General features: G+C 43.6%; 1 protein-coding gene across 1 annotated transcript in view; it reads right to left on the bottom strand.

The window, feature by feature from the left end:
* Positions 1-9,608, bottom strand: part of prrt1 (proline-rich transmembrane protein 1) — a 72,864-nt gene extending 63,256 nt beyond the window's left edge. The window contains exon 1 of the mRNA XM_020531278.2: positions 9,447-9,608. Within this exon, the coding sequence (XP_020386867.1) occupies positions 9,447-9,465 (19 nt within the window). The 5' untranslated portion in view covers positions 9,466-9,608. The remainder of the gene's footprint in view (positions 1-9,446) is intronic.
* Between the last annotated feature and the right edge of the window lie 18,223 nt (positions 9,609-27,831).

Genomic DNA, 27,831 nt, shown 5'->3' with positions numbered 1-27,831 from the left:
TTTAGACTGGAGGCCTGTGACCAGCAGTGTGCCGCAAGGTTTGGTGCTAGGTCCACTGCTTTTTGTCATCTATATAAATTGTTTGGATGTGAACATAGAAGGAATGATTAGTAACTTTGCAGATGACACCAAAATTGGTTGTGTAGTGCTCAGTGAAGTCATTTATTGCAGAGTACAACAGGACCTTGATCAGATGGATCAATGGGGCTGAGGAGTGGCAGCTGGACTTTAATTTAGATAAATGTGAGATGCTGCATTTTGGTAAGGCAAATCAAGGCAGGACTTATACACTTAATGGTAGGGTCCTGGTGAGTGTTGCTGAACAAACAGACCTTGGACTGCAGGCTCACAGTCCCTTGAAGGTGCAGTCACAAGTAGGCAGCATAGTGAATAAGGCATTTGGTATGCTTGCCTTATTGGTCAGTGCATTGAATATAGGAGTTCAGAGGTCATGTTGCAGCTGTACAGGGCATTGGTTAGGCCACTTTTGGAATACTGCATTCGGTTCTGGTTTCCCTGCCATAGGAAGGATGTTGTTAAACTTGAAAGGATTCAGAAAAGATTTACAAGGATGTTGCTGTGGGGAGAGGCTGAATAGACTGGGGCTATTTTCCCTGGAGCAACAGAGGTTGAGGGGTGACCTTATAGAGATTTACAAAATCATGAGGGGAATGGTTAGGGTGAATAGCCAAGGGATTTTCTCCAGGGTGCTCGAGTCCAAAATTAGAGGGCATAGGTTTAAGGTGAGAGGGGAAAGATATAAAAGGGACTTAATATTGTCACACAGAGGGTGGTGCGCCTATGGAATGAGCTGCCAGAGGAAGTGATGGGGTCTGGTAAAACTACAACATTTAAAAGGCATCTGGATGGGTACACAAATAGGAAAGCTTTAGAGGGATATGGGCCAAATGCTGGCAAATGGGACTAGATTAATTTAGGATATCTGGTCTGGTCAGCATGAGTTGGACTGAAGGGTCTGTTTCAGTGCTGTATAGTTCTATGACTCTATGTATTGCCTATCCTTAATTGTCTTGGACAAGGTGGTCGTGAGCTGTCTTCTTGAACCACTGCAGTCCTTGGGGTATAGGGACACTCTCAGTGAGGTTCAGAGAAGTGTAGGCAGGTATGTGGGGGAATCAGATTAACCATGACTTTATTGAAAGAGCAGGCTTTTGAAGTTGTGTGGCCTACTCTTGCTCCGATTTCACGTTCATTGACCTCCTCTGTAGTGCCTTAACTGCATTCCCAAATCATTTGAGTTTTCAGCAATCAACAGCATGAGACAGGATTGATGGCTACAACAATTTGTGTTCAAATGTAGCTTTTAACAGAGCAAAATTTCCCTAATCAATTTGTAGGAATATTGTCAGTCAAAATTTGATTTAACGCCACAAAAGGGGGTATTAGGGTGAAGGGCAAAAACATGGTCAAAGAGGTAGTTTTTACGGAGCATCTTAAAGAAGGAGAGACAGAGATAGAGAGAGACACGGGGGGGTCAGGTAGACAATGTCAGAATGTAAGGCTGAAGCAGTTGAAAATACAGCTGTCGTTGGTGGAGCAATTAGGGATAAACAAAAAGTCAGAAATGGAGAGGCGCAGAGATCTGAGAAGGCTGAGGTTTTATTTGCCAGCTTTGTTCTGATGAAGCTGAAACTCACAAATAGTCTTTTAGAGGGGCTTGAAGCCAGGCTTGTCAGCAGTCATAGAGCTTTACAGCATGGAAACAGACCCTTTGGTCCAACCAGTCCATGCCGACCAAAATCGCAAACTAAACTAGTCCCGCCTGCCTGCTCCTGGCTTCTATCCCTTTGAACCTTTCTATTCATGTACTTACCCAAATGTCTTTTAAACATTGTAACTGTACCTACATCTGCCACTTCCTCTGGAAGTTTATTCCACACACAAACCACTCTCTGTGTAAAAAAGTTACTCCTTGTGTCCTTTTTAAATCTTTCTCATCTCACCTTAAAAATACGCTCCCTAGTGTTGGGGGCATAGGAAAAAGACACCTACCATTTAACTTATCTACGCCCCATGTGATTTTAAAAACCTCTATAAGGTCATCCCTTAACTTCATATGTTCTATGTATCCCGCCTCCCCCTATAACTCAAAACTTCCATTCTTAACAACATCCTGATAAATCTTTTCTGAACCCTTTCCAGCTTGAAAATATCTTGCCTATAACAGGGCCACCAGAAGTGGACACAGTATTCGAGAAGAGGCCTCATCAACATCTTATAATACCTCAACATGACTTCTCAACTCATATGCTCAAAGGTCTGAGCAATGAGGCAAGCATGCTAAATGCTTTCTTAACTACCCTGTCTACAAGTGCTGCAAACTTCAAAGAATTTTGTACCTGAGCCCCTAGGTCTTTGTGTTCTACAACACCATCCACGGCCCTACTTTTAATTGTATAAGTCCTGTCCTCATTTGTTTCACCAAAATGCAATACCTTTCATTTATCCAAGTTAAACTGCACCTGACACACCTTAGACCATTGATCCAAGATCTCTTTGTAATCTTAGATAACCTTCAGCACTGTCCTCAAAATAAAGTTGGCAAGATTGTACAAATTGAGTTCCCATTTGTGGTCGGTCAGCCTGCTGGTTCCAAATATATCCAATCACCTCCGACTAGCATTTTTGGAGTAACATTATAAGTTCATCATTTGTGAGTTTGCCGCATAAAACATGTGGTTTGTTCAAGTAGCTTTCCACAGGGAAACAGAGAAAATTGGAGCAGGAGTAAGTATCTCAGCCCTTCAAACTTTCTCCACCATTCAATATGATCATGGTCGATCATTCTGCTCAGTAACAGTACTCTGTTCATGCTTTCCCGCTCTACCATTTGATCCTTTTAGCCCTAACTATAGCTATCTCCTTCTTGAGAACATTCAACATTTTGGCTTCAACCAATTTCTGTGGCAGGGAATTCCACAGGCTCATCACTCTCTTGATGAAGAAATTTCTCCTCATCTCAGTCCTATATGGCCTTCTCCACATCTTTGGACTGTGCCCCCAAAATGGATTGATCATTACATTTCCCTATTGACACATGTTTCTTGCTCCCGTTTATGTATCTTTTAAATACATTTCCTCTCTGATCTGATCCAATTGCCACAGCTTCGCTTGGAGCAGCCTCTACACAGAGACATTAATGTTTTGGACCAAGAGTTACCATTTCTCAGTCTCAAATTGCCAACTCCTGTTTGCAAAGGCACAATAACCTCGCACTGTCTATTGATGAGAAGACAAAACCATCTAACAAGGATTAATTCTAGAATTGGATGGACTCCAATCCATGCTCTGGAATCTAACAAGGTCAGAAGTCACATGACACCAGGTTATAGTCCAACAGGTTTATTTGAAATCACAAGATTTCGGAGTGTGGCTCCTTTGTCAGGAGAAGTGATTGCAAATAAACCTGTTGGATATAACCTGACTTCTGACCTTGTCCACCCCACTCCAACACCTGCACCTCCACATCATAGAATCTGAAACACATAGACGGTTGAATTCAGGAGTGAACGCACACCCAATCTTGAATTTATAAAATCCAGTAGAGAAAGCAATGTTCTTGAATCTAGCACAAAGTAACCACAGAATCCCACAATCCATCAGCCATTTGGGTACATTTCCATTTGTAATGAGGGGATAAACTGCTGCTGCGCATCTGCTGTCTGCTGTAGAAATTCCTCAATATTTATCCTCATTGACATCAGTAGAAATGGAAAACAGGTGATTTTAATAATGAATAGTCCCCTCATAATACCAGGTGTATGACGCAGCGAGGAATTGAAAACCCACCCATAATAATCAGTTTGCTATAACTTGCAAACAGTAACTAATAATCCAGCACATGCGAGAATCATGGATTTCTACAATCTAGCATGTTCAGGAATCACAATTCCCAAACTCTCCACAAAACCATTGAAATTTTCATTGTGGAAGGACAGCATTTGGCTCTTAGTGACCATGTTAGATCTTTGTTGTGAAATGTATTTCAACTTTTCTCCTCATAGTCCTGTGTCTTCTGCTGATCACATGTAACAACAGGCTTTTCATGCATATATACAGAAACTTATACAATACAACCAGGTTCACAGCAAACACACAGATCCAGACTCTGTATTTTCAGATATCAGGATTACAGGAACCTGTTCAAAATTACTCTAATAGCAAGAGATGGTGCATAATCATCTCAGGTTTCCACACCGTAAAAATGTTTACTTAATACTAGGTTCAGCATTCTTCCACTTAAAAGGAACAGAATTCTCTCAGGACTCCTGAAAAACATGAGGTAAATGTTTGAGATAAGCTGAACATACACTAGTTCATTTCCAATATTGAACAGTTAGGCTTTTGAGAGCTCCAAAGCTTTTCACTGTGGATTCTGGATTTACTTAGGGTATGCTTTCGCATTCATGCATCTACCACCTAATAAATTCCACCGCCACAAAGGGAACATGGTGCTATCATCCAGAACAGATTTAATTTAATGGACTGTGGTAACATTCCTCAGCAAAACTGAGGCTCCATGGCTGCTTTCCATTCTGACAAAGTGCCTCAAAATCTATAACTAACAGTTTCAAATGCAACAAGAACTCAAATACCTCAAAATGGTACAGTTGGTGAAATGCACACCACAAGGTCTGCAGATACAGTGTGGTCAAGGTTCACCTTGGATGATAATGAAAAATGAATTGTATTACAATAACTACAGTATCTAATGCAGCATATTGTCCTAAGGTACTTCACAGGAGCTATTAGGGAATAAATGCTCATATTGAGAAACAGAATGGAAGATTAGGACAGGTGGTCAAATCTTGGTTAAAAAGATTGATTTTTAGAAGTGTCTTAAAGGTGGAATGAGAGGTAAAGAGAGGGAGAATTTGAAGAAAGTTCAAAGCTTAGGGCCCAAGCATCTGAAGGCACAACAGAGGCAAAGAAAATTGGAGATGCTCAAGGGGACAATTTGGAGGAATTTCCAAGGAATGGCAAGTTGGAGCAGGTCAACATACAAGGGAGGCCCAACTTCTGATTCACTGGGAGCAAAATGCAAAACGTTCACATCTAAAAATAAGGCAGGAGCAGCTGAGTTAACTGTGCCAGACTTTCAGTCTCCACATTTTCAGACAGGAAAAGGATAAGAGAGAGAGACCTCATAGAAACAAAAGACAACACATGGTACGGTAAGAGGAGAAAAGAAGGCTGAGTTCTCAATGAGTAACCAGGCAGAATGCAAGAGGAAGGACAGTCACTGGTTGAAGCACACATCGTGTGGCAATCTAAAAACTCCAGAAGATTTGGCCTACTCAGCGTGGGAAGAGAATTTATCAGAATAGACCTTACTGCTGTTAGTTCAGGAATTCTCTGAAGACAGAAGATGGGATTTGGTGAAATGGGGAGTCATTAACCCATTAGAAGCTGTGAGTATTGGAACTATTTCCTATAAAGACCGCAATTCCATGGAGAGTGTTATGTAATGTACAGTATATATACAATGTGATATTACAGACCATGTTAAGGCATTAATGAGGATTTTTTTTCTACAGGTTACAAAATTGCTTGCGACAGGATAATGTTTAGACAATGTTGTTTTCAGTCTTTTGTTACAGTCAAAGTCTTAAAACACGAAATTCTATCATGTAATTTCTTTAGGTCAATCAAGAATATCAGCATTTTTTAAAAAGGTGTCAGGCTCCATCAATTGCGGTGAAATTCTTGGCAATGTGCAGCTGCATTGTCTGTGATATATGCGTTAAAAATGGCAAGTATTTTAAGAGTAATCCCAAACCCCTAGATCAGCACAAACCACCTGAGAAGACTGAGAGGAGAGGGTACCTCTTTATGAAACTATCCCTTTGGTGTTGTGGGTGCTTAAAGGCTGATAGGTCCCACTGCAGGATAATACATACCAACAGTGGTCACCTTGATCACAGTTAACAGCACTGCCTTCTACATACTATGAAAGTCAGAAGGGAAGTGATGCCGGCGGAGGGGGTTTGGGTGAATTCCACAATAAATCCATTGCCTCCATGGTTTAGTTTCCTATTTTGATACAAAATACTGACTGATTTGTGGTGCACTGTGGTACGAGTTTTATCAATCAATAGCCAGGTAAAAGAAACACTCTTCTTACACCTACTACATCATTTAAGAAACATCTGGACAGGCACATGGATGGGATAGGTGTGAAGGGATATGCATCAAATGCAGGCAAATGGGGCAAGATTAATTGTGAAAACTGGGCTGCATGGACAGGTTGAGCCGAAGGACCTGTTTCCAATGCTGTAAACCTCTGTGACTCTATGACCTGACTTGTTGTAAGTGAACCCAGTTCTTTGAAGGGCACTGTTCAGTGCCAAATAGCAAATCTGGGAAAATGTAAGTCATTGTCACTTGCACAAATGTAGATTATTTTAAAAAGGAAAGGCATTTTTAAGATGGAAATTATGTTTTACCAGTTTGTTTGAGTTCTTGATCAGGTAACAGAAAAGGTTGATGAGAGTAATGCATTGATGTAGTTTATATGTGTTCCCAAAAAGCATTTTATAAATTGGCACAGAGTAGGCTTGTCAGCACAATTAAAGTCCAGCATATAAAAGGGATAATGGTGGTATAGATATGACAATGGCTAACTGACGGGAAACAGAGACTAGTGATGAATGAGTGTCTTTCAGGCTTGGGGAGATTATGGTGAAGTTCCACAAGGGGTCTGCATCAGGACCACTGCTTTTCTTGGTATACGTTCATGATCTAGACTAGGTTGTAACAATTTGCATTTATATAGCATTTTTAACATCATACAATTTCCCAAGATGCTTCACAAGAGCATTCCAAAATATGGCATCTTCATTTGAAGGTCAGAGGAGGGGGTGAAGCAGTTCCACTATAACTTATTGTCTCTGTGGCTGGAATTGCAAATTTTGGGACAAAGTATTGAATAATTTATGGTGTTTTATCAGCTTTGACCACAAGTTATCTGTGTCAATTTAATTTCATCTAGCATACAGAAGATAGATATATCCATATCACAACTGGTTAGCTGCATCTAAATTAAGGCATCACCTGAAGGTTTGAACCTGTTCGAATCCTTTTAACCTAAGGCCCCAGTGAGGAATTTATCTGATCAGATCTACCAACTCCACAGACAATGTCATTCTTTTGAAGTTACTAGAGAGTAACTTTGGCCATTTGAGATTCCTGCCAGGGGAGTTAAGTTAAATTTGTTCTGGCTTGTTTGACCTATTACACCATCCAGCACCCTACTGATAACAAACAAATACAGAAAATAGAAACAGAGGACATTCAGTCCTTTGAGCCTGCTCTGCCACCCATTATGACCAGTGGCTCGGTAGTTAGCTCTGCTGTCTCACAGTGCTAGGGACCCTCGTTCAATTCTACCCTCAGGTGACTAGCTGTGTGGAGTTTGCATGTGCGCCCCATGTCTGTGGTTTCCTCCCACAGTTCAAAGATGTGCAAGTTACGTGGATTGGCCATGGGAAATACAGGGATGGGTAGGGGGTGGGATGCTCTTCATAAGGTTGGTCTGAACTCCGTGAGCTGAATGGCCTGCTTCCACACTGTAGGATCATGGCCAATCATCCAACTCAATGCCCTGTTCCTGCTTTTTCCTTTAGCCCCAAGAGCTTTTTCCAACTTCATGAAATCATACAATGTTTTTGCCCTCCATATTGGCAAACCCATCAGGCTCACCACCGTCTGGGTAAGGAACTTCCTCCTCATCTCACTTGTAAATGTATCCTTAGACTGTGACTCCTGGTCTGGACTTCCCTGCCATTGGGAACATCCTTCCTGCATCTACCCTGCCTAGTCCTGTTAGACCACATCTATTGGACATTTTTCCCTTACTGTGGTGAACACAGTGGGAACCCCTTCTTGCGTGGCTGGCTGCTGTGCGTCCCAAGACAATCCTGTTGCTGGAGGACACATTGGATTTGAACAACTGAGGAGGGTCCTGGTTGTCAGAAGAGGCAGCTGGAACTGAGCATTGCACGAAGTGTGATTCAAAGAACCCGCAACAAAAGCAGATTGTAAATGCTCGCTCCCTTTTGAAAACAGGGCAGACGAGCAGAGGAAAATCAGAGCAGGAAGCAGACAGCGGGCTTGAGGCAGTGCACTGTACGTTTCAGAAAGCTGTTCCCGTTTGAGTGACGCTCCCTGGGCACCAACAACAAACTATTCAGGTCGCCCTTGTCACAAGGTTTATTCCCCTTAATTTAATTGTCAACGTCTCCGTGAAGGGATAAATTCGATTTCTTTTTTTTTCCATTTTTCTCCCCCTCAGCGTCAACATCAATGCCTCTCCCTCTCCAGCAAATTACAAAGAGAGAGAGGAAGGGCGAGCAATTTCAGAGCTCGGCGGTTTTAATTACAGTGTTCAAACATGCAAAATATAGACTGGGGACATACAGTGACATAATGTCACGCTGCAAAAAAAAATCAAACGGCTGCACTCACAACCTACCGGAAGTCAAAGAAAGATTTTTTTTCTTCTTCAGAGCTTACTATTTAACAAAATGAAAATTACATTTGTTTGTGTATAAAAATGATTCAGAAGCTAATAATGTCACAGACCATCCCAGACCACTTGAACTGATAAGAGAACCTGATATAATTATAGAACGTGGTAAGTTTTCTTTTTTGCATGAAACAGAATCGAGCACCGCTGGTATCCTCTTGTGAGGAGCCCATGTATTAGGAATCTACAATTAGTCACATGACTGCTGAAGTGTTAGTCAGCGACCTTACAATTATGTATCATTTTGAATGTTCCCGCCTTCACCCCCTCCTGCCAGAGTCTTCCTTACATCCCACCCCAATCCCCCCCACCACCCAGCACAAGCACACCCACACCCACACACACCCCCCAGAAAAAAACAAAAAAACACAAACTGCAAGTGGTCCTGAGGACAAAAAACGGAGTTCCCTGAACGGTGGCAGAAGATCATTGCATCTGATTGCGCCATCAGTCTTACTGTCATTCCCGAATTTGAAAGCGGTTATGAAATCATGAGTGGGATTGATGCAGCTGGGATATGAGGCAAACTTTATCCCCATTAACCACCCTCAACCCACCCCCCCCCCCCCCCCCCCCCCACGCCCCCACCAAACCCCCATTCCCCAGAAGTGTTGATCTCGTTTTAATATCGCCTCAAGCATTCAGCTAATTCCTATATCTGCTTGGCAAGTGCAGCAATTCAATATGAAACAGTACGGGTGCGGGGCGAAGATAGAGACAGAAAAAGGCTGCTGCAGTTCTGAGCTCTTTCAAAACCTTCCCATTCTCAGGAAACAAAACAACAACAATAAAAATAAATAATAATAAGGGCCCGGTGCCTCAGAACGTTGCTGTGCAATTATCAAACGGGAGTTGAAACATCTCACTGTATCTCACCAGCAACCTCGCTTTACAATACCTTGTTTTTCTGTCGACATCTTATTGCGGGTGAATACAGACACTGCTTCCAACAAGAGGTGACCCAGATGTTGTCTGATTCGACGGAGAAATAAAAAAACATTAAACTGCCGCTTTCTCTAAAAATCAGCTGTGCCGGGTCTCAGAACAGAAGGGAATTATAATAACAGGGATGGTGAGAGAAGGGGGCGGGAGGCATCACTCTTAAAGCTAAACTGTCTCTCTACTCAGTTAGACATCCCCTGCAACCCTCTGTTCTGAGAGAGAGTTATATATCCTGAGGGGTTAAGAAAAGCCAGTCGGCAGCAGTGTTGTAAAGCCGTATACATTTTCGATCTATAGATCATAATTGAAGTGATGCGGTCAGGGTTCAGATTTGACATTTTTCATTAAGTCGCTTTACCTCGGACTTACCCCTAAATTATAATCATACCAGAGAGAATTAAAACAAACAAAAAGTGAAAGAACTGCGGACGATGTAAATCAGAAACAAAAACAGAAATTGCTGGAAAAGCATTTTATTTATTTTGACAGGGCTTGAATATAAAATCAGGGATGTACTACTGAGGCTTTATAAGGCTCTGGTCAGGCCACATTTGAAGTATTGTGCGCAGTTTTGGACCCCATATCTCAGGAAGGATGTACTGGCCCTGAAGTGGGTTCAGAGGAGGTTCACGAGAATGGTCCCAGGAATGGAAAGATTAACATATGAGGAACATTTGAGGACTGTGGGACTATACTCATTGGAGTTTAGAAGGATGAGGGAGGACCTAATTGAAACTTACAGAATACTGAATGGCTTGGACAAATTGGATGTTGGGAAGATGCTTCCATTGGTAGGAGAGTCTAGGACCCAAGGGCACAGCCTTAGTGTAAAGGGAAGGCGTTTTAGAACAGAGATAAGGTGAAACTTCTTCAGACAGAGAGTGGCGAATCTATGGAATTCACTGCCACAGAAGGCTGTGGAGGCCAGGTCATTGAGTACATTTAAGACTGAGATAGATAGGTTCTTGATTATCATGGGGATCAAGGGTTACGGGGAGAAAGCAGGAGAATGGGGTTGAGAACTCCCTGGACTGACCTATCCCCTTCCTAACTCCCCACCTACACTCACCTTTCCTGGCCCCATCCCCGCCTCTTCGACCTGTTTGTTTCCTCTCCACCTATCCTCTCCTCTATCCCTCTTCTATCTGCCTCCCACTCCCTCCCTATTTATTTCAAAACCCCCTTCCCCTCCCCCTTTTCTGATGAAGGGTCTAGGCCCGAAACGTCAGCCTCTCTGCTCCTATGATGCTGCTTGGCCTGCTGTGTTCATCCAGCCCTGCACCTTGTTGTCTCGGATTCTCCAGCATCTGCAGTTCCTACTATCTCTGAGAAACTTATCAGCCATGATTGAATGGCGGAGCAGACTCGATGGGCTGAATGGCCTAATTTATGCCCGTATGTCTTATGGTCTTATAGCATCTGTGGAGAGAAAGCAGAGCTAACCTTTTCCAGAACTGATGGCAGCCAAGGAAAAGTTGATGGGGTGGGGGGAGGGGTGGAGGGGAGAGTAAATGAATGGTGGAGATGGAGCCCAAAGAGAGAGAGAAGGACAGCTGGACAGACAAAGGAGTGGATAATGATCAGCCTGGGAGAATGAATGGCTGCTAACGGGGACTGTTAGTGGCTAACCATGGGTTGTGTGTAATAGCAGACCATGTGATAACAAGCTCTGATGTGTGTGTGTGTGTTGCGGGGGGGGGGGGGGGGAAGGTGGGTAAGGCACTCAAGCCTTAAAATTGTTGAACTCAATATTGAATCCAGAAGGTTATAGAGTTCCAAAGCAGAAATTGAAGTGCTGTTCCTCCATCTTGTGCTGAGCTTCACTAGAACACTGCAGCAAGCCCGAGACAGAAATGTTGGCCAGGGAACAGGGTGGTGCATTAAAGTGGCAGGCAACTGGAAGCTCAGGGTCTTTTTTGCAAACAGAAAGTAGATGTTCCACAAAGTAGTCATCCAGTCTATGTTTTGTCTCCCCAATGTAGAGGAGAGAATATTTTGAGCAGCAAATGCAGTAGACTAGATTGTGTGAAGTGCAGGTAAGCGCTGCTTCACCTGGATTGCATGTTTGGGCCCTTGGATACTGAGGAAGTAAACAGATAGGTGATACACCTTCTGCAGTTGCAGGGGAAGGTGCCATGGGGGTGTTGGGAGTGAAGAACAAGTGGACCAGGGTGTTCCAAACAGAACAGTCCTTGCGGAAGACTGACACAGGAGAGGAGGGGAATATGTGTCTGGTAATGGCATCCCACTAGAGGTGGGAGAAATGGTGGCTAATGATCTTATGGATGTGGACACTGGTGGGACGGTAGGTAAGGACAAGGGGAACCCTGTCACTGTTGTCGCTGGGGAGAGAGAGGGGTGAGAGCCAAATTGCGATAGATGGGTCAGGCCAGATTGAGGGCCCTGTCAACAACAGTGCTGGGAAATCCTTGGTTGGGGAAGAAGGTGGACATTGCAGAGGTGGAAGTTGGCAACATCAGAACAGATGCAACAGAGACAGAGGAACTGGGAGAATGGAATAGAGTCTTTACGGGAAGCTGGGTATGAAAATGTTTATTCAAGGTAACTGTGGGAGTCAGTTGGTTTGTAGTAGATATTGGTGGCCAGACTATCCCCAGAAATGGAAACGTGGAAGATTTAAAACAAAGATTGGAGTATGCATGGAAGAAATAATGTAAGCCTCGTTAATTGTGACAGACACTTGGCAGCTTGGTGGGAGGAGATTACATCCCATTTATTAAACTTGACATTTAATCTCATTGAGGTTACAGATCTCCGTTGTCTGGGCCACATTGATGGTGAATGGTGTCAGGGTCTTCACTGAATCCATTATCCCGAGGTTTGCTTGGATGATATTGGATATATACTGTTTTATGCCTTCAGCTATTTCTTGATATCATTTGGAGTGAATCGAATTGGCTGAAGACTGGTATCAGTGATGCTGGGGACCACTGGAGGAGGCAGAGATGGATCATCCACTCAGCACTTCTGCTTGAAGATTGTTGTGAAAGCTTCAGCCTTGTCTTTTGCAGTGATGTGTTGGGGCTATTTGTGGAGCCTCCTCCTCCAGTGAGTTGCTTAACTGTCCACCACCATTCACAACTGGGTGTGGCAGCACTGCAGAGCTTAGATCTTGAGTGGCTAGATCTGTTCAAAGTCTATGTGGCACGATGATAGTGCCACACAATGGAGGTTATTTTCAATGTAAAGGTGTGACTTCATCTCCACAAGGACTATGCGGTGGTCACTCTTATCAATGCTGTCATGGACAATTGCATCTGCAGTTGGCAGGTTGGTAAGGATGAGGTCAAGTATGTTTTACCCTCTTGTTGGTTCCCTCACCACTTGCTACAGACCCAGTCTATTGGCTATGTTGGTTCAGACGCAACCAGCTTGATCAGTAGTGCTGCTTCCGAGCAAGTCTTGGTGGTGGATATTGAAATCTTCCACCCAGAGTACATTCAGTGCTTCCTCCAAGTGTTAATTAACAGGGAGGAGTACCGATTCATCATCTGAAGTATGGTGGCTGCAGAAAGTGTAATCAGCAGGAGGTCACCTTTCCCATATTTGATCTGAGGTCATGAGACTTCATTGGGATCTAGAGTCAATGTTGAGGACTCCCAGGGCCCTAACTGAATCCCTCTATGTTGCTATTCCTGCTGGGTCTGTCCTGCCAGTGGTACAGGACATAGCTGGGGATGGTGTGAATGGATCATTGTCTGTCAGGCATGATTCAATTAGTATAACTATTCAAGTTACATGAGAACTGTTTGACTATTCTGTGAAACAGTTGTCTCCATTTTGACCATAGTACCAGATGTTGGTAAGGAGAGATTTGTGGGATCAATGGGACTGCCTATGTTGTTGTCACTTCTGCTACCTGGGCTGATGGTATGGTGGTCTGTTCAGTCTCATTCTTGTCTTTAGACTTTGTAATGGTTTGATACGACTGATTGGTTTGCTGAGTCATTACAGAAGGCCGTCAAGAGTCAGCCACATTGTTATGGGTCTGGAGTCACATGTGGGCCAGACCAGACAAGGATGGCACTTTTCCTTCCCTAAAGGACATTAATGACCCAAATGGGTCTTAAAAACAATTGACCATGATTAAATGGTCATTATTAAGCTTGAGTGGCAGAACCAAATTGAGTGCAAGTGAGCAGGCTATTGCTGTGTAAGTGCTGCTGGATAGCACCATTGATAAGCCCTTCCACAGGGCTGTGAAGGAGCAGATATTAGCTGTTCAGCCCATTTCAGATCATAATCTCTGACCTCCATTACTTTGTCAGCAACTATCGGTGATGGTTCTGTTCTTCCCATTCAGTGCTCCTCTCATCAACTCTTGTTTCTTTCCTGAATCCATTAACACCACAGAATCATAGCATTACTGCATGGCAGAAAGAGGCCATTTGGCCCATCGTGCCTGCACCAGCTCTATTACCTCGGGCCAATCTCGCGCCTTTCCCCCATATTCCTGCACGCCATTACTATCCACATAGTCACCCAATTCCCTCTTGAATCACTCAGTTTAACTTCCATCCACCACATTTCCAGACAGTGCATTCCAAGCAGTGCGCATTCAAATACAGCAAGATCTGGACAATATCCAGGCTTGGGCTGACAAGTGGCAAGTAACATTCATGTCACATGAATGCCAGGCAATAACTACATCCAATAAGCCTGACCTCTGCCTCTTCACATTCAAAGGCGTTACCATCACTGAGTCCCCCTCTAGCAACATCCTTGGGGCTACCATTGACCAGAAACTTAATTGGACTCATCACATAAACACAGTGGCTACAAGAACAGGTCAGAAACTAGGAATACTGCGGCAAGTAACTCACCTCCTGACTCCTCAAAGCCTGTCGACTGTCCACAAGGCACAAGACACGAAGTGTGACGGAATACTCCCTACTTGCCTGGATGAGTGCAGCCACAACAACACTCAAGAAACTTAACACCATCCAGGATAAAGCAGCCCACTTATTGGCACTACATCCATAAGCACCCACTCCCTCCACAACCAACGCAGATACATGAGAACACCACCAACTTCAAGATCACCTCCAAGCCACTCACCAACTTGACTTTGAAATATATTGCTGTTCCTTCACTGTCACTGGGTCAAAATGCTGGAAATTCATCCCCAAGGAAATTGTGGGTCTACCAACAGCACATGGACTTCAGCGGTTCATGAAGACAGCTCAACACCACCTTCTGAAGGGCAGCTAGGGATGGGGAATAAATGCTGGTCCAGGCAGCAATATCCATGTGCCACAAGTGAATATAAATATTTAAAAGACCTTAATTACTTGTTGTGTGAAGAATCTTTTTCTCACGTCATCTTTGCTTCTTTTGCATGTCACTGTAATTTATGTCCTCTCACCCTTGTTTCTTCTTTAATTGGAATCAGCTTCACCTCTACATTGTCTAGCTCACTCATGATTTTAAAAATCTCGATCAGAATTCCTCTCAACCTTTCCTTCTCCAGGCAGGACGCATCCAACTTCTTCAATCTTCACCAATTTGCCTTGCACCATCATTCTTGTTAATTAGTCTAGCCTGCTTTCCACCACAGACCTCCCCTTTTGTCCTCTCCCCAGCATCCCCCTCCCCACAAGCTTCTTCTCACCTCAAAGGCTGTTGCATCTCCACCACTTTCCAGTTGGGATCATTTGTCGTGCTGAAAGTTTAACTTCGTTTCTCTCCTTGCAGAGATTTCCTCACCTGCTGGTCATTCTATTTTTGTTTTTCAGCTACTGAGCTACTCCATGTCCAGATCTCACTGTAATTTTTTTTTTGCTGCAAGTCTTTCATTCAATCCAATATTAGCTGCAATCAAAAACAGAAATTATTGGAAAATCTCAGCGCGTCTGGCAACATCTGTGGAGAGAAATCAGAGTAAATGGGTCCTGAAGAAGGGTCACCAGAACTGAAACATTAACTCTGACTTTTCTCTACAGATACTGCCAGACCTGCTGAGATTTCCCTGCAATTTCAGTTTTTGTTTCAGATTGCCAACATCTGTAGTTCTTTTGGTTTTTTGATTAGTTGCAATTATTTGTTTGGTGTCTAAACACCTTCTTCAATTATCTTGGAGGAAGATTGTGAAGGACTGATTGTCAATTGCATCGCCCTGAATTCTAATGAAGAGATTCAATCTAACACTGATTTGTATGGTGCACATTGGAAGCAAACAGGAAATGTTGATGTGAGGTATATACAATGGGGTGACTTGTAAATCAGAGTGACTCTGTACATAGTGAAACAGAGGCCTCTATTACGGCTTATAAAACAAGATGCAACATGCATAATACATCCAGCACTGTGCGATATTAACAATGCCACCATTACATGATGCAATTGAAATTAACTTGGTTTATTTAACAGGGAGAGTTTTAGCTGCCAAGCAAGGGTACATGTTTGAGAGGAGTGGTTAGACCCTGAAAAGTGACATAGTGTTGAAAACCGAGGTCAGAGGTTAGGGCTGACCAATCAGTTTACCTGCTTTCTCTGAGCAGGACATACCTGAGCAATTTTCCGTATTGTCAGGTAGATGCCAGTGTTGCGGCTGGACTGGAACAGCTTGGCCAGGGAGCAGTAACTTCTGGACCACAAGTCTCCAATACCGTTGCCTGAATATTGTCAGGGCCCATAGCCTTTGTGGGATCCAGTGCCTCCAACCATTTCTTGATATTGTGTGGAGTGAAATGAGTTGGCGGAAGACTGGTAGCTGTGATGCTGGGGGCCATTGGAGGATGCCAAGATGGATCATCCACTCGGCACTTCTGGCTGAAGATTACTGCGAATGCTTCATCCTTACCTTTTACAGTGATGTGCTGGGGTCCCCTGTTGTTGAGATTGGGGAATGTTGTGGTACCTTGTTAATTGTCCAGCACCATTCACGACTGATAGTGGCAGACCCGCAGAGTTTAGATCTGATCTCTTACCCCTGGGAGCACGTGGCTCTGTCCATCTCTTGCTGCCTTCAATGGTTGGCGTGCAGGTACCACCTGATTTGTGGACAGTCCGGTCCTGCCAATGGAAAGCCTTCACAGGAACATGTGAGTGAGGAACTAGAGAAGACCATTCAGCGCCTCAAGCCTACTCTGCCACTGAATAAGGTCATGGCTGACCTGGTTGTGGTGTCATCTCCACTGTTCCACTCCCCGATACCCTTCATTCCTTTGTCAATCACCTTGTCTATCCACCTTGGACCCTCCCTCCTCTTTAAATACAGCCTCAGCACACACTCTCACATTTCTGACAGTGTGACAGACCCACTCAACCTCCCAGCCTGAGGAAAGTATACAGCTCTCCCTGTTGCTCACAGCCTCCAGCCTGACCTCTGGGGGAAGATCAGAAAATGGGGGAGGGGAGTTGCAAATGTCTCCCCTGACATTTCCCTGCCATTTCATGGTTTCCACAGGCCTTCATGTGAAAGGTCCCCTGAGTGATTCTGAGATCAGTTTCAGGAATCCCGCCTTCTTAGATGTGAGATCAACATTGATGGCATTGTCTACGATAGGTTGTCTTCCTTTTCATGGGGCACTGGCATCAGTTCTGGGACAGGAGGGATCTATACCGCTGGGATGGACTCCACCTGAACAGGGCCGGCTCCAGTGTTCTGGCGAAAAGGATAAATAGGGTGGTTAATAGGACTTTAAACTAGTAAGTAGGGGGGAAGGGAAAAGTGAGTGTAGAGGGAGAATAACAATTAATGTAAGGCAAAGCAGCAGGTTAGCAGGTGACGAGGAAGCTTCAACTCCATTGAAAATTAGGAAAAAAGTTAAAGGGAAGGAGAACTCAAGAGCTGTTAGTAATGGAGGTAATAGGACCCAAAAAGAAGGTGCAAAAACTGGCATAAGGGCACTTTATCTGAATGCTCAGAGCATTCGAAACAAGGTGGATGAGTTGACGCCGCAAATCATGGCAAATGGGTATGATTTAGTGGCCATTACAGAGACATGGTTACAGGATGGTCATGACTGGGAGTTAAATATCCAGGGGTATCAAACTGTTCAGAAGGACAGACAGGAAGGCAAGGGAGGTGGTGTTGCTCTGATTTTTAAGGATGATATCAGGGCAGTAGTGAGAGATGATATAGGTTCTACTGAACAAAACATTGAATCCATTTGGGTGGAAATTAGGAATAGCTGGGAGAAGAAGTCACTGATAGGTGTGGTCTATAGGCCACCAAATAATGACATCGTGGTGGGGCAGGCAATAAACATAGAAATAGCTAATGCATGTAAAAATGGTACAGCAATTATCATGGGGGATTTTAATCTACATATCGATTGGTCAAACCAGGTCGGTCATGGCAGCCTCGAGGAGGGGTTCATAGAATGCATCCGCGATAATTTCCTTGAACAATATGTAATGGAACCTACGAGGGAGCAAGCTATCCTAGATCTAATCCTGTGTAATGAGACTGGAATAATTAATGATCTCACAGTTAGGGATCCTCTTGGAAGAAGCAATCACAGTATGATCGAATTTAAAATACAGATGGAACGTGAGAAGGTTAAATCCAGTACCTATGTCCTGTGCTTAAACAAAGGAGGCTATGTAGGAACGAGGGAGGAGTTAGCTAAGGTAGAATGGGAGCAAAAACTTTATGGTGGGTCAATTGAGGAACAGTGGAGGACTTTCAAAACGATTTTTCACAGTGCTCAGCAGAAGTATATTCCAGTGATAAGGAAGAACTGTAGGAAAAGAGAGAGCCAGCCATGGATGTCTAAGGAAATAAAGGAAAGTATCAGATTGAAAAAAAAACACATACAGAAAAGAAAAGAGTAGTGGGAAACTAGTAGACTGGGAAATCTTTAAAGGCTAACAGAAAGCCACAAAAAAGTTATGAAGAAAAGTAAGATAGATTATGAGAGTAAACTAGCTCAGAATATAAAAACAGCCAGCAAAAGTTTCTATAAATATGTAAATCGTAAAAGAGTGGTGAAGGTAAACTTTGGTCCTTTAGAGGGTGAGAAGGCCAATTTAATGACTGGGAATGAGGAAATAGCCACGACATTAAACAATTATTTTGTGTCGGTCTTCACAGTGGAAGACACAAATAACATGCTGAAAACTAATGGCAAGAAGGTTATAGCAGGCGAGGACCTAGAAACTATCATTATCACTAAGGAGGCAGTGCTGGGCAAGCTAATGGGGCTAAAGATAGGCAAGTCTCCTGGCCCTGATGAAATGCATCCCAGGGTACTAAAAGAGGTGATGGGGGAAATAGCAAATGCACTAGTAATTATTGACCAAAATTCACTGGACTCTGGGGTGGTTCCCGCAGATTGGAAAACAGCCAATGTGGCGCCACTGTTTAAAAAAGGAAGTAGACAAAAAGCAGGTAACTATAGGCCAGTTAGCTTAACTTTGGTAGTAGGGAAAATGCTTGAATCTATCATTAAGGAAGAAATAGCAAGACATCTGGATATAAATTGTCCCATTGGGAACACCCAGCATGGGTTCTTGAAGGGTAGGTCATGTTTAACTAATTTGGTGGAATTCTTTGAGGACACTACTTGCATGGTGGACAATGGGGAACCTGTGGATGTGGTGTATCTGGATTTCCAGAAGGCATTTGACAAGGTGCCACACCAAAGGCTGCTACATAAGATAAAGTTGCACAGTATTACAGGTAATGTATTGGCATGGAAAGAGGATTGGTTGACCAGTAGAAAGCAAAGAATAGGGGTAAATGGGTGTTTTCCTGGTTGGCGGTCAATGGCTAGTGGTGTGCCTCAGGGATCAGTGTTGGGACCGCAATTGTTTACAATTTACGTAGATGATTTGGAGTTGGGGACTAAGTGTGGTGTGTCAAAATTTGCAGATGACACTAAGGTGAGTGGTAGAGCAAAGTGTGCAGAAGACACTGAAAGTCTGCAGAGGGATATAGATAGTCTAAGTGAGTGGGCAAAGGTCTGGCAGATGGATTACAATGTTGATAAGTGTGAAAGTCTGCAGAGGGATATAGATAGTCTAAGTGAGTGGGCAAAGGTCTGGCAGATGGATTACAATGTTGATAAGTGTGAGGTCATCCATTTTGGTAGGAATAACAGAAAAATAGACTATGTTTTAAATGGTAAAAAATTGTAGCACGCTGCTGTGCAGAGGGAATTGGGTGTCCTTGTGCATGAATCGCTAAAAGTAGGATTGCAGGTGCGGCAGGTAATTAAAAAGGCAAATGGAATTTTGTCTGCCATTGCTGGAGGGATGGAGTTTAAAAACAGGGAGGCTATGCTGCAGCTTTACAGGGTCCTGGTGAGGCCACACCTGGAGTACTGTGTGCAGTTTTGGTCTCCTTACTTGAGAAGAGATATACTAGCACTGGAGGGGGTGCAGACGAGATTCACTCGGTTGAATCCAGAGTTGAGAGGGTTGGATTATGAGGAGAGACTGAGTAGACTGGGATTATACTCATTGGAATTCAGAAGAATGAGGGGAGATCTTGTAGAAACATATAAGATTATGAAGGGAATAGATAAGGTGGAGGCAGGGAGGTTGTTTCCGCTAGCAGATGAAACTAGGACTAGAGGGCATCGCCTCAAAATAAGGGGAAGCAGATGTAGGACTGAGGTCAGGAGGAACTTCTTCACCCAAAGGTTTGTGAATCTGTGGAATTCCCTGCCCAGTGAAGCGGTTGAAGCTACCTCGCTGAATGTTTTTAAGGCAAGGCTAGATAAATTTTTAAACCGTAAAGGAATTAAGGGTTATTGTGAGTGGGCGGGTGAGTGGAGCTGGGTCTCAAAAAGATCAGCCATGATCTTATTAAATGGCGGGGCAGGCTCGAGGGGCCAGATAGCCTACATGTGCTCCTAGTTCTTATGATCTTATGTTCTTATAGTTCTGACACCTAGGAGCAGGATGTGAATGCTGAGGTAAGGGACCACTGACTGAGAAGACAGTCTTGTATGTGACCCCACCTCCCCCAACCCCACCATGTGCATGGGACTCCTGTCTTAATATTAGACTCAATGATCCTATTTATTACAGATTAGGTTCCAATAACAGGCATTATTGCTCACACTGCAATTTATAATGTTGTGGTGAAGCTTGCAAAACCCAGCAACAGCACATTCTATTGTAGCTTACAATAGTGGAGCTTATAAATGCAGGTGGAACGGTAAGAAAACAAATGAAAATTATACAAGCAGAAACACACATACTGAAGGTTGGGAAAGTACATCTTCAAATATTGCAACTTTGAAATGACATTTAACAAACAGGCACAACAGTGCTCCCTGCAGGTTTTAACTGGAATTTCATCCAATTTATTTAGGGGAGATGCATGTTGCTGGTTGGGTCCTCATTTATTGCCCGTTCCTAGTTGCCCTTGAGAATGTGGTATTGAGCTGCCTTCTTGAAATCCTGCAATCCATGTGCTGTGGGTTGACCACAATGCTCTTAGGGAGGAATTCCAGGATTTTGACCCAGTGACATTGAAAGGGCAGCGATATATTTCCATATCAGGATGGTGAGTGGCTTGGAAGGGAATTTACAGTTGGTGGTATTCCCTTTTTTCTGCTGCCTTTGTCTTTCTAGATGGAAGTGGCCATGGGTTTGGAAAGTGCTGTCTGAGATTCTTCAGCAAAATTCTGCAGTGCACACTACTGTCACTGAGCATCAGTGGTGGGTGGCATGATTACCTGTGGATTTGGTACCAACCAATTCAACTGCTGCAAAATTTATCCAGTGTTGTTCGAGCTGCTCCCATCCAGGCAGGTGGGGAATATTCCATCATACTCCTGACTTGTGCCTTGTCGATGGTGGACAGGATTCAGGGAGTCAGGAGGTGAGTAACTCTCCGCAGTATTCCTAGTCTCTGTCCCTTTCCTGTCAGCATTGTATGTATATGGTTGGTCCAGTGGAGTTTCCGGTCAACGGTAAACACCACCCCCCCCACCCCTCCATCCCCGGATGTTGGTAGTGGAGGATTCAGTGATGGTACCGTTGAATGTCAGAGTGTGTTAGTTAGATTCTATCTTATTGGAGATGGTCATTGCCTGACACTTCAGTTGTTCTATGTGTTTTTAAAACAGATAAACCCTGTTCACTGCACATTATTTCTCAGACAGTGCCAACTGTTTCTGTCACAATTAAATGTATGAGGCAGAACAGCATTTAGAGAAATGAACCTCATCGGTCAGTGATGTATGAGCCTTCCACTAGCCTCCACTGTAATGATGAGACTACCTGGTCAGCGAGCTTTAAAGTTTTAAAAGACTCAGTATTTTGCAGACGAGTGAGTTTTTACAGGGACCTTGCTCCAAGTTGACTGGCTTGCGATGATTTGCGATGATTCCACAGCTCAGGGTGGAGTGTCGCTGGTGGGTACAATTCAGAGAAGTAGGTGAGATACACACTGCACTTTGCAGGAAAAAGAAACCCTGGTGTGAATGAATGCTAGATTTTACACTAAAGGCTGGCAATGTTTCTTATATTTACATATTGGATGAATGATGAATGAAAGCTGCCAATATCTATGGCAGAATTTTGATGTTAAGCTTTGGGTTCAGCTTTGATGTTCCAGTTATTCATTCAGGCCTGTGAAAAAGCTGGAAGGGTATTGAAAGAATTCAGAAAGGGTGGGTGTTGAAATCCTTTTACTAGACACATCACCTGCTGGTTATCAACAAATACATTTTCACTCCTGTTGTTACTTTATTTCTGTCTGTGTGCTGCGCATTATGACCTCTTGTGCTCCAACTCTGTTCAATGATCCATTTCTCTCAGTATTTTTACTTTGTTCTGCTTTACCAATTCTCTCCCCCCAGTGTCTCTGTCTCTCTATTGTGACACTGTTTTGGTTCTCTCTGTGTAACGTTGTCTGTCTCTTTCTCATTCTCTGTCAATGGGTCTCCATTTGACCCCCACAGTGACTCTGTTCCTTAATCTCTATTTTACTTTCATTTTCTCTCAATGCCTCTTTCTCTCTGTCAGTGCCTCTGTCTATTTACTTGTCTCTTTGTTGATGTGTTTCAGTCTGTGACTGTTGGGTTTTCCAGTATCTCTATGCATGTCTCTCTCTGATCGAATCTCTATTTGTATCCTTCCCTCCGTCACTGTCAGTCTCTCAGAGGGTGATGAATCTTTGGAATTCTCTATTCCAGAGGGCTGTGGTAGCTCAGTCATTGAGCAGGTTCAAGAGGGAAAACAACAGGTTTCTGGAGACTAATGACATCAAGGGATATGGAGGTACTGCAGGGATTACGATATTGCGATGATCAATAGTGATCGAGTTGAACAGCAGGGCAGGCTCAATGGGTTGAATGGCCTACTCCATTCCTATGTTTCCTGTGTGTCCCTCAGTCACTGTGCCTCTCTCTCTGTGTCTCTAGTTCAGGCTTTCAATGATGCTGTGTCTTCCTCAGTATTTCATTGTGCGTTATTTTCTGTATTTGTCTGCATAACTTCTCTCTCACTCTCTTCCCCTGTGTCTCTATAATTCTGTGTCTGTTTTCATGTTTCTATGACAGTCATACTCTGTTTGTTTCTTTCAGTGACTGCGTATGCCTATCTGTGTGAGTCTGTCTGTTTCAGTGTCTCTCACAGCCTTTGTTAAGTCTGTTTCTGTGTGTATGTGCATCTCAGAAATTCTCTTTCTATCCGTTTCTCTCTCCTCCCTCTCTCCCTCTTCACCTCTTTGACAGTGGCTGATCTTTATAAATGAGAGTCACTGTGGAGCTGAGCCTTCACATTGATCTATTGAGGGTTATGACTGAACCAAGAGTTGATGGTAACAGTGTTGGCAAAAAAAAAGACAGGAAGCATGTCCCCAGCCTCAGGTATTGGTGATGCTTCTCTGATTTGTTCTCTATGAGTTATTTTTCCAAGATCTATCACCCAGTGAAAGACAGCAAATCAGCAGGAATCCTAGGGGTGGAGGGGTGAAGAGAGGGATTTTGGGTGGGGGTGCGGGGTTTTAGGCCCTGGGCATCTGCAATAAGACATGAGTCCTGAGGGATAAAGACATAAACGAGAGTTTTAGTCAATGGACAGTGTTGGAGGCAGGTGTAGTGTGGTGGTCAAGTCAGTGATTTTGGTGATCGTGAAAATGTTTAGTCTGAACCTCTGAGTGAGATTAAGTAGGACACTGTGGCTGCGACAAAAAATGGGGAGAAGGTTTAGTTTTACCTGTGATAGAGTGAAGTTTGCAAAACTAACCAAAGGTAGTGACTTGGATTTTTTTTGTTGTTTAGCAAAAAGAAGGTTTAGATTTGTGATGATACTGCCACTTTAAAAAGATTATTTTGTCCTTGGGTTTTTTGAGGAGAGGTTGTAAAGGCAGAGGCCCCAAAGAGTCTAGGGAGTAATGGTTTAACAATGGGAGGGGAGTGGCCTGTTCTCCCAGTTCAGGTTTTTTATAGATTTTATAGCTGTAGCAGTCACAAGACGTTTTGAGTACCAGAAGTTTTGCAAGCTTCAGTAAAGGAACTCTGACTGACTTTCCCTGAAATCTCTCTGGATGCTGTTCCCTCCTGCCTGTAAGAATCTGTGTTTGAATTTACCTTTTTGCCAAGGGGTGTGTTTATGTTACTATATTCAAATGGTTAATTAGATAAGTTGCTGTATTGGGTCGGTTGGGTTTTCCATTGTTACATTACTCTAAATTCTGCTTTCTTTATTTGTGTTTCAACTGTGGCATTTAAATAAGTCATGTGTGGCTTAAAGCCAAGTGGTTTGACCAATTGCATCCCACCTGGAACACCTACTTCACATCCACGTTTAAAATAAGAAAAAGTTAGGGTCTAGGCCACCTTCTTAAAATATTTCGAGGGGGTTCTGGCCTAGTCCACAATAGATTGGGGGCTCATCTGGGATGATTCCATAATTCCAATTTGTGTTTAGGGTTGTTGGACTCAAAGACATCGAGTGGTAGGTGTTAGTGTCTTTTGTTTCAGGTGTTGAATTCAGTCAGTTTAAACAGTGCTTTGTGTGGTAATGGCTCTTTCCATCACTAATAGTTTTCTGGGGGTGGGGGGGGAAGAAGTGACTTCAGGAGTTTTACAAAAAGTGAGCAAGGCAAAGCTGTTGGAGTTGGCAGACAAGCTGGAGTTGGGGTTGCCACTGTGTGTGAGAAAAAGGAGAGGTAATTACAGCAACAGCTCGACATTTAAATTTGCTGGAAAAGCTATCGGAATCTTTGGAAATGGCTAGGATTCAATTTCAGATGGAGCAGCTTGAACATGAAAAGGAGATAAAAGTTTGAAGTACGGTTAAAAGCAGAGGAATGAGAAAAGTAAAGAATCATTCTGGCAGAACAGAAAGGTAAATTCAAACAGAGATTCCTACAGGCAGGAGGGAACAACATCCAGAGAGACATTTCAGAGAAAGTCAGTCAGGAATCCTTTACTGAAGCTTGCAACCCTCCTGGTACTCAAACATCTTGTCACTGCTACAGCTATAAAATCTATAAAAAACCTGAACTGGGAGAACAGGCCACTCCCTTCCCATTGTTAAACTTTTACTCCCTAGACTCTTTGGGGCCTCTGCGTTTACAACCTCTCTTCAAAAAAACCCAAGGACAAAATAACCTTTTTAAGGTGGCAGCATCATCACAGACTGTCCAATAGTGTGTGTTGGACAGGCACCGCACTAACCTCCAGATCCAACATATCATCCTCCGACATTCCGCCACCTACAATCAGCCCCCATCACCAAAAAGATATTTCTGTCTCCCCAACCCTGTCCGTTTTCTACAGGGACCACTCATTCTGCGACTCCCTCTTCAGCTCTACACTCTCCACCAACTTCTTCACCACTCCCGGTACCTTTGCTTGCAACCACAAGAGGTGCAACACCTACCCCTACACCGCCCCTCTCCCGTCCGTCCAAGGCCCCAAACAAACCTTCCAGATGCTGCAGAGATTCACCTGCACTTCATCCAACCTTATCTATTGTATCCGTTGCTCCCGATGTGGTCTCCTTCATATCAGGGAGACCAAACCCACTCTGCACACAATAACTAACCTGAACTTCAGTTTCCATCTAGTTCAATCCCCCCTCCCACCCACCTGATGACATGTCCATTCTTGGCCTCCTCCACAGTCAGAGTGAGGCCAAACGTAAACTGGGGGAATAACACCTCCACTCTGAGAAAGGGTCACCAGACCCGAAATGTTAATTCTGTTTTTTTCTTCACAGATGCTGCCAGACCTGCTGAGCTTTTCTAGCAACTTTGTTTTTACACCTGATATTTCAACCTTGGGAGCTTACAGCCCAATGGCCTCAACATTGACCTCACCAGCTTCAAACTTCCTCCACCCCCAGCCTTATCCCATGTCCAGCCCTCCCCCTCCTGATCTGACCTAACCTGTCCATCTTCCTACTCACCTATCCGCTCCACCCTTCCCACTGACCAACCACAATAACCTCCTACTGGCATCCACCTATTACCATCCCTCCTACCCTTCCCCCAGCCCCACCATTCTCCCTCTATTTATTTCTAGGCCTCCCCTCCCCTCCCCAGTCCTGACGAAGGTTTTGGCCCGAAACATTGATTTCCTGCTCCTCAGATGCTCTCTGACCTGCTGTGATTTTTCAGCTTCACATTTGTTTTCTCAAGCAGCTTTGCAGCTGTAGTGTGGAGTTGAGAGAGGTGCTGGTGAAGTGGAATCTGCTGTCTTCATTGTTCACCAGGAACCATATTTATGGTTTCAAATGGTATTGGGATAGATCAGCAAGTGGATGAGGAAATTAAGGCTAAAGATAGATCTCTGGGGAAATTCCCAATTTAACAGATTCCAGGTTTGTTTACTTTCCACCACTTAACACTCTCATTCAACAGCTAAAACAGAAGTTGCTGGAAAAGCTCAGCAGGTTTGGCAGCATCTGTGAAGAAAAAACCAGAGTTAACATTTAAGGTCCGGTGACCCTTCCTCAGAACTGTTCTTTCGTAACAGAAACGTTCTGATTTTTTTCCTTCACAGATGCTGCCAGACCTGCTGAGCTTTTCCAGCAACTTCTGTTTTTGTTCCTGATTTACAGAATCCGCAGTTCTTTCGGTTTCTATTTACGCTCCCATTATTCTTACCAACAGATTGCATATTTTTAAAGGACGAATGAGTGTTCAGTCCAAACTCTAACAGATAATTTCCAGTTAGTTTCCCCCTCTCCACTTCCTGTCGTAGTTCAGTGCTGTCCCAGTTGTTGAATAATCGCTGCAATATTCCCACCTGCTGGCGGGACGCGGTACTGCGGGCAATAAATCCTCCCAGACGCAGCGCTGGTGGTACAGGACCGCCACCTTCTGGCCATAAACGGAACCGCGGCCTAAAAATCCCATCCAATTGGCAGCGCAGTCACAAAATCAAAACATTGGAAATCCGAAATCCAAAAAAGAATGCTGCAAATACTCAGCGGAGAGAGAACTAAATTAGCTTTTCAAGTCTGTGGAATTTTACCAGAAATGGGAAAAGGTCAAAAATGTTACATATTCCACGCTTGTAGAGATGCAGGGCAATGTCTGGTGGAGGGTAAAGAACAAGGGGCAAGGTTGAAGGAAAATAGGACGAAGGCGACAGACTAAATGGCAAAGTGGTGTTGATACAAGATAGAAGGACATGGTAATGAGACGTTGTAAAGGTGCATTTAAAGGAGATGTAGGTATGAATCACAGAATCAACACCAAAACACATCATTCTGAAAGCAAAATAGTGTCAGCAGTTACGAAGTAAGATTGTTAATCGCGATGTTTAGCCTGGAAAATTGCAAATCGAAAGATGAGGTCTTGCTCGAGCTGTTGTAGGTCTTTATCAGAGGACTGGGGGAGGTGTTGGACGAGTGGTATTATCGGTGGACTGTTAATGCAGAGACCCAGGTAATGTTCTGGGGACCCTGGTGCAAATCCTGCCATGGCAGATGGTGGAGTTTGAATGCAATAATTTTTTTTTAAAACTCTGTGGAACTTAAAAGTCTAATGATGACTGTAAATCCTGTCATGCCCTTTAAGGAAGGAAACTGCCATCCTCGTCTGGCATACATGAGACTCCAAGTATGGTAGACTCTGAACAATTAGAGATTGGCAATAAATGCTGGCCAAACTAGTGACGCCCTCGTCCAGTGAATGAATTTATATATATAGTTAAGGGTTATAACAAAATAAAGAATTTGGAGTGCAATTGGGACATTTAAAAGAACAAGTGACTGGGAGTTTAGGATCATGTCTGTTCCGAAGAAGGATGACTGGACCTGAATCATTAACTCTGATTTATCTCTACAGATGCTGCCAGACTTGCTGAGTTTTTCCAGCAATTTCTGTTTCTGTTGTTTTTATGCCTGCAGACTGAATAGAGATGACTCGAAAAATTGACTCTGCTTTCTCCCCACAG

The sequence above is a fragment of the Rhincodon typus genome, chromosome 35 (genome assembly GCF_021869965.1).
Source record: "Rhincodon typus isolate 14 chromosome 35, sRhiTyp1.1, whole genome shotgun sequence".
NCBI lineage: Eukaryota > Metazoa > Chordata > Chondrichthyes > Orectolobiformes > Rhincodontidae > Rhincodon > Rhincodon typus.
The sequence above is the reverse complement of the archived record's forward strand: the minus strand, read 5'-3'. Positions and strand labels throughout refer to the sequence as shown.